The 13,092-nt window shown below is 34.6% G+C and overlaps 1 protein-coding gene across 3 annotated transcripts; it reads right to left on the bottom strand.

Annotated features, from left to right (window-relative positions):
- Positions 1-1,986: 1,986 nt before the first annotated feature.
- Positions 1,987-8,330, bottom strand: LOC125674559 (uncharacterized). 3 transcript variants are annotated; one of them, XM_048911733.2, is made up of 3 exons: positions 8,129-8,330; positions 7,165-7,565; positions 1,987-3,364 (listed from the first exon to the last, which is right to left on the bottom strand). In XM_048911733.2, exons 2-3 carry the CDS (start codon positions 7,462-7,464, stop codon positions 3,170-3,172), a joined length of 495 nt encoding a protein of 164 aa, XP_048767690.2. In that variant the 5' UTR covers positions 7,465-7,565; positions 8,129-8,330; the 3' UTR covers positions 1,987-3,169. The 3 variants fall into 3 exon arrangements, with proteins under 3 accessions (XP_048767690.2, XP_048767683.2, XP_048767698.2); XM_048911726.2 differs by having other exon boundaries at positions 7,951-8,329; XM_048911741.2 differs by having other exon boundaries at positions 8,218-8,287.
- Positions 8,331-13,092: the final 4,762 nt, after the last annotated feature.

Raw genomic sequence — 13,092 nt, 5'->3', positions numbered from 1 at the left:
CAGGGTCATAATGTGAAAAACCTTGGAATTTACACTATATAAGGATACTTGCATATTCATTTGACATATTGTATCTTTGTGATTCTTATTAATAGGAATATTTCAATCATTCAAAGAAAATGTTGAACCTTTCTTGTGGTACATATGTACTGTCCTAGTTCAGGAGACATGATGTGAACAAGTTTGAATATGAACACTTCTTGAAGATCATTGCATATTAATTCAATGTATTGTACTTGACATGTAATTTTTAGAAGAATATTTTCAAAGATTTTTCCTATATATATATTCCAAATCTCCCATGGTCTCGCCCAAACTACAGGGGTATTGTGAACAAATTTCTATATTAGTATGCTTGCATATTAAAAGGACAAACTTTTCTCTTGTGTTTACAGAGAAAACTTTTCCTACTTTGTATAGAAGAATAATTTTGAACCCTTTTCTGGTGTCATGGGTTGTGGTGTGAACAAAGTTGAATCTACTCTCTAGTAGACAGTACCGGTCATGGTAGCCTAGTTGGTAGCATACTTACTTTGCAACTGGGAGGCCCTGTGTTCCATTATGACCATGTCAAACTCAAGACATTTAACATAAGAAGTAACTGCATGTTCCTTCACAAAGTGCTTGGCATAGCAAAAGTCACCGGTCTTTCAGATTCAACTTTTAAAATACAAAGGAGGTCATGTGTCATGGAAGGCATTGGTATGATAAAGAACCCTCACTGCTATGGCCCTGAGCACCAAAAGGATTCTTACTAATTTTAACACTAGGAGCGTTTCAAGTTACTACTGGAACACTGCTTTAACCCAAATTGTTTTTCTTGTGGTTCTTGGTGATTTTTTTTCAAAGAATTTTCATTGCCAAAAAATGACCAATCTGCTTAAAAAACATACAATCAAAGACATTGTTCTATATAACCTTTGTATACTTTAAACCCCTCTCGAGACCCTGCCCATAAGTTCAGAACTCTGGGAGGGAGGTAAGGGTTTGAACAAATTTTAATCTACGGTCCTACATAAGGATGCTTGCTTGGATTGATTTATTGCACCCTTAGTTTTTCTTCAGAAGTTTAATGAATTATCTTTTTTAATTTATATTTGTAATCCTATATACCCTTCTTGCCACTGGAACCCTCCGATGAATTCACTTGAATCAACACAACATTAGCATATTTGCATACCGGTATTACATGAGGGAATTTGACATGTCACATGTTGCTCTTGTGGTTCTCGGAACATTTTGAAAGAATTTTCTCGGATAAAACTTCGACCTCTTATTGTGGCTCTGCCCTTGGGCCCACATCTTCACTAGCCAAGGGTTTACGATCCGCTCTGCTTCTCTACAAAGCGCTTTGCCGGAGCGGATTGTAAACCCTTGGCTAGGAAAGATGTCAGGCCCATGGCTCACTGGTTTGAACAAACTTGATACTGTGTTATAAGGAAGCTAAATGTCTTTTAAGTTTTGGTTTATCTAGTTCAGACTGTTCTCGAGACGCTGTTTTAAACATCCTAACTTATTTTCACTATTACTTTATTATCTTCCCTTGGAAGGGGTACAAACCTTCATTTGCACAAACTTGAAGCCCCCCTTTACCCAAGGATGTTTTATGCAGCTCGGACAATTTCATTTTATTTTATTCAGGTGTTAGATATCACAGAATGTCATAATTATAAATTTGAAAATAACATATTTGAAACCTGACATAATCAGTAGCACTATGCAATTATAGATCGATTGATTGATTAAATATTGTTTAACGTCCCTCTTGAGAATCTTTCCCTCATATGGAGATGTCACCACTGCTGGTGAAGGACTGCAAAATTTAGGCCTACCAGTATGCTCAGCGCTTATGGCCTTTGAGCGGGGAGGGATCTTTATCCTACCACATCTGTTGTGACAAGGGACCTCGGTTTTTGCGGTCTCATCAGAAGGACCGCCCCCTGTAACATTGACATATAATGAAATAAGAACAACACAGAGAACACCTAAACATTAAAAAGTTAAGGTTTATTGCACCATTTTAAAGATATTTATAATAAATAAATAGACTATTGATTTTAATTTGCAAGATTAAAGTTGTTTTATATATACATTAATATACTGTGTTGATCCATACCTTGAAAATCATTTTTGAACAAATATGTAGAAAACAGGAGTGAAAAAGACTTATTAATTTCTGGTTAATAATTAACTATACTATTAACTAGGTACAATATGTGAGCAGTGGAAATGTCAACAGTATACTGAAAAGTGAATATTTCTGCATTTACTAATATATTTTAACCATATGGAACATAATATTTCATCAACTTTTGACACAGTCCCTATAAAAATGTCCCCTGACTTCCCTGAAAAAAAGGTTTGAAGTGTTGAAAAAATTGGACAGAACACTAACACTGATGATGCAGCCCAGTAAAATACAAAATCAAATTCTTCTCTATGATATCAGCTGCATATCATATAATATATACATTTATATGGTGATCAAGGAGACTAAAGAATTCACCTTCATGCTGTATATAATTTTTTTTCTACAAAACACATCAACATTAATTTGCACTCTACATCTCGGTGCAATTTTGTTTCAGTGCATAAATTGTAAAAAAACAAAACAAACAACCAATATCAATCTTGGATAGACATTACAAACTGATAGAGTATATATATTGTAATATACATTGTAAATTATGTCAGTTTCACTTGTTGAGAGGTGTGAGTGGGTCGTGAACCGAGGCTCCCAAATGGACTCGGTATATCCAATCTACAAACTAACATTTTCCATGATACGGTACATTTAATAACAACTAAATATGTGGAATATCCTAACCAAAAACATGCATATCTCCAACTTGCAAATAATAAATAAATTCCAAATTACAGAACTAGAACTGATCTAAGTTCTGGTGTTTTTTTAAAGTAAACTTTACATTATATATGATTTACTCAAACTACATGTATAGCTACAATACCAAAAAAAAAAAACTAAACTAAACCCCATGCAGCCTATATGCATCCGATTCCTAGAAATAATTGAGATGTTCCATAATTTTTCCCAGAGACCTATATCTATTCCTGCATTAGAATTTTTGTTTTCAGCAAACATCCTTAATTAAGGGTCTAATTGCCATAGAAAATGCAAAAACAATGAAGTTAAGAGGGAGTAAATGCTTTAAAATGAGAGTTGTGACTCTGGCATGGATGTCATAGAACTATGTGGAGATGGGTATCGGGGCGAGGCTGGTCGAGCTGTCGTGGAGGATTTCAGCTCCATTATTGTCTCATCTCTCTCCTGGATCTGCTTCTGAAGCGCCTCCGTTAATTTTTTAAACTCAGCAATCTGATTCAACAAATCTTTTTCCTTTTCCTGTTAACCATAAAATAATGCCAATAGTTAAGAATATGAAGAAGAGGCCCACAGGCCTTGTCAGTCACCTGAGTATTAGTTAAAATGTTAGAAATATCACTAAGTCCCAAGGGCTATGAACATGATATATTCTAGAAAAAAATTCCTGTTCTGGATATCTAACTAAATTTTAATAAAGTTAAGGACAATTACATTTGTATAATTGCAACATTTCTGACATTTTCTCTAAAATGAGTTTATTATCTCCTTCAGATATGAAGAATTAATTCTATATGATTTCTGAAATATGTTTAAATTTGAAAATTGGCCTGGGGTAACTCAGGGGTTAGATCACACAACTATAGTAATGCAAGGGTTCCAGGTTTGATACCCAATTGTTCTAAAGATTTTTCTCCCCCTCTTTGCTTGTCAGTAATTTTCATTTATATACAACTTACTGCAATACATATGAGCTGACTTTACATTTTTACTTGCCACAACCAGGAACTATCAAAATATATGCTAACTCTAAAACAATACCCCAGGATTTTTTGTAAGAAAAAACATAGAATACAATTGAAATGTATCTGAAATGTCACAAAAATTTACATATCATTGAGAAACAATGTGTATATATGTCCTTAAATTAAAACAATGAAATTTATCTTCAATTTCTCCAGTATATTACAATAATTACAAACTTGTTCATGTGTTGGTGTGGACAAGTTTCTACATATTAAGTCAAAAAAATAGTTTATTTAATTAAATGTGAATCATTGGCATGTTTTCTCATAAAATTAGATACATGTATGTGTCTGTAACAATGGTGAAAACAGAGTTTTACTTAGCAATTTCACACAATATTGATTATATTTTGTCAAGATCAAAAAATCTAAACCGATACCAAACAAGAGGCTCATGGGCCACATCACTCACCTGAGTCACCTTGGCCCTGTTGTTCAGCTGTAACAGTTGTGATTTTTTGAAGAAAAAAATTCAAATTTGCATTCCAATGAAAATTTTCGATCTCCATCCCAATTACTTATCCCCAATGGGTCACAACATAACCAAACTTGAATCCCCAAAACATGGGGATGCCTCAACACCACTGTGACTAACATGACCTTGCTGTTCTGGAGAAGGTCAAGGTCACATAGATCAATTAATAGTATGAAATGTAAGGCATTGCCATCATAAATCTATTTAAAAAATATGAAAACTCTATACCTAAAATAGTTCAGGAGATATTGAATAGATTATAGGCTAGCTTTCTTAAAACTAGGTCAAACCCCAAGGTCAACACCATGGACCTTACTGTAAAGATTGATGTTCAATTAAAATACGAAAACCCTAACTTAAATAGCTCAAAAAAAAAAATTCACAAGAAATATGATAGCCCTATCACTCATCATTCAAAGGTTATGGATAAAGCTAAGCTAAGTTTCAGACAGACAGGGCATATAACAGTATGCATGAAATAAATCATCACAAAAAATCTATTGATGATTAAGGCTGGTGATCAAGTAGATGCATGGGCATACTATAAGAATTCTGTCAGACCTTTGCCATTCCAGCTTTGTGATTTAGTATCTTATGTTTATTTAGTACAATAATAACATTCTAAACTAGTTCTAATTGTAACAGGGACCGTTACATATGTTAATCCCCAAACCTCCCCAAATTAAAAAGTGGTATCACTTTAAACCTATAGCAAAGAATAATTTTTTTAGCCTTTATTTGGTATGTTTAATGTGGTCATTTCAGTACCAAATAATGAAAGAAAGCAATGCATATGGAGCACCAAATTAGCATAAACTCAAATAATTGAAGATATCTTCAATTATTTGAAGATATCATCAATTCATTTGATGCGCGCAACAATTTAATTAAAGATCTCTTCAAATAATTAATGATATCTTCAATTCAGAATTATTGCGCGCATTAAATGAATTGATGATATAATTCATTCTTCTGCTGAATTGATGCGCGCTTTAATTGAATTAATGATCTCTTCAAATGAATTAATGATATCAACAATTGAATTGATGCACGCTACAATTCAATTGAAGAGAGCAATAATTGATATAATGCACGCATTAAATCAATTGATGAGAGCAATAATTGAATTGATGCGCGCATTAATTCATTTGATGAGAGCAATAATTGATTTAATGCGCGCATTAATTCAATTATTGCTCTCTTCAATTGAATTAATGATATCTTTAATTCATTTGAAGAGAGCAATAATTCTTTTAGAGAGAGCAACTATATAATTAAAGATATCTTCAATTCAACATATCCACAATTGAATTAATGATATATTTAATTGAATTGTTGCTCTCTTTAAAAGAATTGATGCGCGCATTAATTCCTTATACAAAAGCATTGTAAATGATTTAAAGATATCTTCAATTGAATTAAAGAGATCATCAAATTATTTATACCGAGCTCTAAATTAATTATTGCGAGCAATATTTCTACTAAATTGATGCTCTCATCAAATGAATTGAAGAGAGAATTAATTGAATTAATGCGCGCATCAAATCTATTATTGCTCGCATTAATTGAATTAATGCGCGCATCAATTGAATTGAAGAGAGCAATAATTGAATTAATGCACGCATTAAATCAATTATTGCTCTCATTAATTTAATTGATGCGCGCATTAATTCAATTTATGAGAGCAATAATTGAATTGAAGTGCGCATTAATTCATTTGATGAGAGCAATAATTGATTTAATGCACGCATTAATTCAATTAAAGAGAGCAATAATTGAATTGATGATATCTTCAAATAATTGAAGATATCTTCAATTATTTGAGTTTATGTTAATTTGGCGCTCCATAAATGCACGTGTATTCACTTGCATGCTGGTATGATTCCGTACTTTTCTTGATGTCATTCAACAGGTATTTGTACCATATACCCACAGTATGAATTTCATAATGTTTGCATCACATTATAAGAAAGTTACAGTGATTTTAAAATCGTCTAATCAGAAATTAGAACACGTGCATGCATGTGCTGAGCAGTAATTTTAACCACAGCAATTTGTAAGGAGTATACTAAGACACACCTAAAACCTCAACATCAAAAGAATTTAATGGAAAAAAAAAACGATATCGTCCTTTAAAAATGAACATTTGAAAGACGATGCACGCGCAATGACACATGCACATTAGTGTTGGCATTTTTATTACATCAATAAATAGATACACATATCATCTACGTATACTGTGATTATCAACATATTCACTTCATTAATAAGAAAATTACAGACATTTAAGTATTATCCAATCAAAAAGAAGCACACATACATGCACTTGCAGATTGGTAATTTTGACCACGCAAATCAGTTAAGGGTCTCAATATATACCTATGATATAAATATCAAACCATTTCAATGAACAACAAAAACGTTAGATTGATTACAAAGTTAGTGTACAAAAAATGTTGCACGCATGCAGACAAAATGACTATCATTTTGCACATCTACAAATGATATACTATCATCCTATTAAGGTTTCATGTCGATCCCTTGTGTATTCTGATTTTGTACCAAAATTACACATGCATATAAAATACATCTACAAATTCTACACTATCATCCTGGAAAGTTTCATATCGATCCCTCGTGTAACTTCTGAGAACACTTCCATACAAAAAAGTACCGGAGAAAAATAATAATAATTAAGTAAGAAACAGAGTAAAAACAATGTTAAATTCCCAAACTTTGTTTAACACAAATTTAGATTGATTGCATATTTTCTAACATTTCAGATCCCCAATATCTAAGACAAAGCAATGCAAGATGCTAACCTTAGCTTCCTCTAACTCTTTCTTGTACTGTGATTCTTGGGATTTGCTTCCGGAGGTAGAGTCTGATCTTGGTAACTGTACTTTCACTTTCTCCTCCTTTTTCTTTGGAGGTGGAATAGCCATGGCATTTCCTATTATAAATTTCTGGTTGTTTTTCTCAAGACTGGATTTTGAATTAGCAGAGGAAGTAGAGGGAATTTTCTGATTTTTCCCAGTTCCTTTGGAAGTAAAGTTGGGTCCTATAGCTATTACCCCCGGAGGGCGATATAACCTGCTTTTATCATTATGTGCTCGAGACATTGTGCCTTAAAAGTTTCAACACAATTTCATGGTTTGTGTCATGGGATATTTTTCATTACATGGTAGGCAGGCCTAGTTGATGTTTCAAAATATGCAAAAATCTGAAATGAAAAATCACATCATATTTCATTATTGCACATGTAATATATATCTTATGGCAAGACCTTTTATTTCACATCATGATCTTTGAACTTGAAGTTTGGCCTACTTTTAAGAAAACATAACCTATCAAATATATTCAGACCTACTTTAGGTGGGTCTTTCATATTTTGTATATAGATTTTTTTTATGGCAAGACATTGTACACAATGATGTTTGATCTTTCAACCTTGGAGTTTGACCTATCTTATAAAAAACCCTGACCTATTCAGTATTTCCTGAACTATTTAAGATAGGGCTTTCATATAAATTATTTGTATATTAGTTCTTTATGGTAAAATTTCATTATTTCAAGAAGTTTGATCTTGACCTTGGAGTTGGACTTACTTTTTAAATCTCTGACCTCTTCAATATCCTCTGAACTATTTAAGGTAGATATTCCATATTTTGTATAAATATGCTCAGGAAAAAGTCACTGACACGCGAGCAAAACATCCGGGATCCACCCCTATAAACTACTCTTTCTATTAAATATAGAATAAGAGCAAGATGAATCGGAACGTACCCTATCAATTCAAGATTTACGCCCCTTCTGAGCGCCAGTGATAGATTAGTTTGGCGATGTAGCGAACAGCTGTTCTAAATATATCTTACATTTTTATAAACGTGCAAACACACGTTGTCTCGTCAAGGCGTCTTTCGTTTCCAAGATGCCCTAACAGCAGATGTAACGAGCTATTTGATTGGACATCTTCGTTAATAAGTTAGACAACTCCTAACCGGGGAAAATCAAAGTACAAAATTGCAAAATGTACTCCTGGGATTTTCATTTAATTTTTTTTTACTGTACACACCAAAGTAATTCCCCTGGGTATTGTTAGGCCTATATATGTGTTGTATTAAAGTTCTGTAATGTTTTTGTTCTATTCAATCAAACGTTTTAAAGACTATAAAATTATTTGTTATATAAACCATTCTGTGTCATTCTTGTGAACTAATCAAACCGAGAGGAAGCCTAATAAGAAGTAAGGATGAATAAAGGTTTTAGCATTAGGAAAGGTAAGTAGACAATCAATTCAGTGGCCCGAATAGAGCTGAAGCTGATATGGTTGTTTGCTCGCCTTATTGTTTTCCGGAGTGGTTGTCCATTGTGACCGACCTTAGCACTGACAGTAAGTCAGGGAATATAGCTAGTGCTGGGGATAGTGGTCCGAATAGAACCGACCTGTTTCTGGTACTAGGCTTAGTCTATTTAGTTAAGGAAACATACTAAATTTACTTTCTTAAAATCTTCCATTTATTATTGACTTACTTCTTGATTTCAACCCAAGGTAGGGACATTCACTGAAAGAAAGAAATATAGCCCGCGATGTCTCACTGTACATATCGTAGTAGTTATGACTAAATGTTTTTTTATGAAAACATTTTAAAACACCAACACACAAGTATTCTGAAGTTGAAATAAAAAAAAAATATGCTAGAGTTCTTCATTGACAATATCTTTGTGGTCTTTGGTGATCAGGTCTTCCAACAGTCTGTCGGAATTCCCATGAGCACGAATTGTGCTCCTTTGTTAGCTGACCTGTTCTTTTATTCATATAAAGCAGAATTTATTCATAAACTTTTACGTGAGAAGAAAAAATATCTTGCTGTGGCCTTCAATTCGACATTTAGATATATCGACGACGTTTTATCTATTAACAATAATAACTTTCATTCATATGTCGATTCGATATATCCCTGCGAGCTCGAAATAAAAGACACCACAGAGTTGTCCACTTCTGCTTCATACTTAGATATTTTATTGAAAGTAGATATTAACGGCAAACTAACAACTCAACTTCATGACAAACGGGGTGATTCCAGCTTCTCCATCATTAACTTCCCATATTCGTGTAGCAATATTCCATTATCACCTGCATATGGAGTTTATATTTCTCATCTGATTCGATACACAAGAGCTTGTTCTGCGTATAGTCAGTTTTTAAATCGGGGCAATCTACTTACAAACAAGTTGATGGTACAGGGGTTTCAACAGTTTCGTTTAAAGTCAGCATTTCGCAAACTATATGTTGGTTATAACGATCTAGTTTGCCGATACAACCTATCATTGGGTCAAATTCTGTCTGACGTGTTTCATACCGATTGTTAGACCGTTCGTGGCACACTGATTTTGACTACGGATAACTCCGTTTACCTGATTACGATATAGAGCTCACGGCGGGTGTGACCGGTCAACAGAAGATGCTTACTCCTCCTAGCCACCTGATTCCACCTCTGGTGTGTCCAGGGATCCGTGTTTGTCCAACTATCTATTTTTTTGTTTTGCTTATGGGATTTATGAGATTGACCACTGTTCGTGATCTTCACCTTTCGTTTTACACATTTTATAGGTCGTTACATCCTCTCCTCCATTTAATGAGCAGTTAATTGTTAATAAATCTATAAAACTGTCTTGTGTGATTTATGATGAGTTGAGGTAATGGAACCTTGTATCCAACTGAACTGGTTGAAAAAGGGGAGTTGAATATAGAGATATTTTATTACACGTATTTGTATAGATACATACACAACAAATTAGCGACGAAAATGTTTAAGTATTACTGATAATTCCATGGAAATGTTCGTGCCGAAGCACACTGCAAAGTTTCTGTGATTAATTTACTCCTTTGATGACAGCATTGAAACTTGTACTTCATATGTTGAAAGATTTTGAAATATTGTTCACGGCCAATAAAATGGACAACAATATGAAAGTTACCGGCGCTGTAAAGTTTGATCGGAGGAAAAACATGCATGATTACGCGATCTCACTAGTCCAGAAAAACCAGCGAAAAAAAAAAAAGTTTGTGGATATTGTCAAATTGTTACAGGACCTTCGGTAATCGCAGAGGTTCAGATTTAATCGACGACAGCAAATGGACGGCAAATAAGTAAATGAATACGTGGAAAAACTTCGAAAACTTTCTGAATATTGTGAATTCGGGGATGATTTGATGACAACCTTCGCGACAAAGGTGTGTGGACTAAACAACGAACAAATTCAGAGACAACTGTTGTCCAAAACAACTCTCGCAATGCAAAAAGCAATTGATAAAGCCGTGGCCATGGGAATTGTATCAAAGGACGCTCGAGAACTTAGAGGCAAGCGAGTGTCAACAAACTGAATCATCAGGGAACAACAACCTCACTTGGAAGATCATTGCTGAAAGAATTAAAACTTTAACTAAAAAAAAAAGTCAAAAGCGTTATGAATGTCACTACAATAAAAATAAAAGCAAAGTGCAAGCTATATTACAAAAATATAGCTCAGTGTATTCACACGGAATTGGTAAAGGTGAAGGAATTAAAGCAAACCTACATTTAAATGAAGATGTACAACCAGTTTCGTACACCATGAAACCTAAAATTGAACAAGAGCTAGAAAATCTTAAATTCAAAAATGGGAATTCTGGAAAAGGTATTCACAAGTGAATGGGCAACTCAGATTGTAGCGGTTTCTAAGAAAAATGGAAAAGTTAAGATCTGCGGAGATTTCAAAGTCACAATCAACCCTAAGTTGAATGTCGATCAATGTCCCTTGCCAAAAATTGAGGATATTTTTGCGTCATTGTCTCATAGAGAACATTTCTCTAAAATAGATTTGAGACAGTCTAATATACATATGGAAATGGAGGAAAAGTCGAAAGCATACCTTACTATTAAGGAGGTATGCTACACCAGAGAGATTTGATAGATGAAAAGTGGAGGATATGTACAACATTATTTTGAAATTCAAAACTTTCAAATTTACTTTATATATTTAGTCAAAAAATACAGTTTTAGTTTAAAGCAATCAGGAAAAAAAAACCCAAAACCAACAAAAAACTGCTGGACTCGAACACGCGCTCTATAGTTCAGCAGTCGACGTGCTAACCTACTCAGCTAGGGGAGCATTTATAAAATGAATAGACAAATATTGCTGATATTTATAGTTTCATCCATGTTTTGAAAGGAAGTCAGCCATTATGACGATGTAGAGTACCTCCTTAATATCCATAAAGGATTACATCGATACAACAGATAGTTGTACGGGTAGCATCTGCGCCATCAATTTGGCAAAGAACTATGGACCAAATTCTTCAAGGAATACCAGGAGTTTACTGCATCTTAGACGACATGATTGTCAAACCGAAAAGGAACACTTAAGAAATTTGGATAGTGTTCTTCAACGCCTCCAAAATTTTGGACTGAAAGCTAACATTGAAAAATGTGAATTTTTGACAGACAGTGTTAAGTACTGTGGACATGAAGTCACAAAAGAGGGATTGATTGATTGATTAAATGTTGTTTAACGTCCCTCTCGAGAATATTTCGCTCATATGGAGATCGACGTCACCACTGCCGGTGAAGGGCTACAAAATATAGGCCTATATGCTCGGTGCTTACGGCCTTTGAGCAGGGAAGGATCTTTATATATCGTGCCACACCTGCTGTGACAAGAGACCTCGAATTTTGCGGTCTCATCCGAAGGACCGCCCCATTTATAGTCGCCTTCTACGACAAGCAATGGGTACTGTGGCCCTATTCTTACGCGGATCCCCACGGGAATACACAAAAGAGGGAATATGGAAACCTAAAGACAAAATTGACGCAGTATTAAGGACGCCAGCTCCTGAAAACCTTACGCAACTTAGATCATTTCTTGGTCTAGTAGATTATTATAACAGATTTTTACCATGCAAGCGAACTAAAACCATTGCATGAACTGTTGAAAAAGGGACAAAAACGGTCTTGGAAAGAAAACCAACTCAAAGCTTTAGAAAAAGCAAAAACGCTTATAAGTTCCGATACTGTCCTGGCACATTATGATCCCGGAATGGACCTGTGCCTCACTTGTGATGTCTCACCATACGGAATAGGAGATGTGTTGTCACACAAGTACGACAACGGAAGCGAACGACCGATTGCTTACTTATCGAAAACGTCGACAAAAACAGAGCGTAACAATGTACAAATTGACAAAGAAGCATGGGCGATTTATTGGGCAGTTAAGAAATTCTATCCTCAACATTTTGGACGGAAGTTTACACCAACCATTAACATCTATTTTCAATCCCTCAAAAGGCATCCCAGTAACGTCTGCTTCAAGATTACAAAGATATGCTGTGTTTTTGTTAGGATTCACCTCTGAAACTGTGTACAAAAGTACCAAGAAATACACCAATGCAGATGCATTATCGAGACTACCCATGAAGTCAAATGACAACGATGGACCAGGTGCAACTGAAAGTTTAAACATTGGGCAAAAAGAGAATTTGCCAGTAACTGCAAAGGAAATTGCAAAAGAAATCCGATGCCGAGTTGCGCCTACCAGCAGGTGACATCGGGATGGAAGTAACCAGAGGATACATCTATGATGCCGTTCTACAATCGTAGAGATTATACGGAACGGATGTTTTACGTGGGGAATACGAGTCACAATTCCGTCAAAATTTCGGAAGAGAATATTAGAAACTCTTCAAGCGTCGATCTAGGAGTGGTGAAAAT

Source organism: Ostrea edulis, chromosome 1, assembly GCF_947568905.1.
Source record: "Ostrea edulis chromosome 1, xbOstEdul1.1, whole genome shotgun sequence".
In the NCBI taxonomy this organism is placed as follows: domain Eukaryota; kingdom Metazoa; phylum Mollusca; class Bivalvia; order Ostreida; family Ostreidae; genus Ostrea; species Ostrea edulis.
Note: the sequence above shows the minus strand (reverse complement) of the source record. Positions and strands in the feature narration are given on the sequence as shown.

Bases quoted from the DNA above. Each gene is read 5' to 3' on its own strand.
- LOC125674559 (XM_048911733.2), bottom strand. From the start codon at position 7,464: ATGTCTCGAGCACATAATGATAAAAGCAGGTTATATCGCCCTCCGGGG. The intron at 3,365-7,164 runs GTTAGCATCTTG...TATGGTTAACAG, and splicing joins AAGAGTTAGAGGAAGCTAAG to GAAAAGGAAAAAGATTTGTT.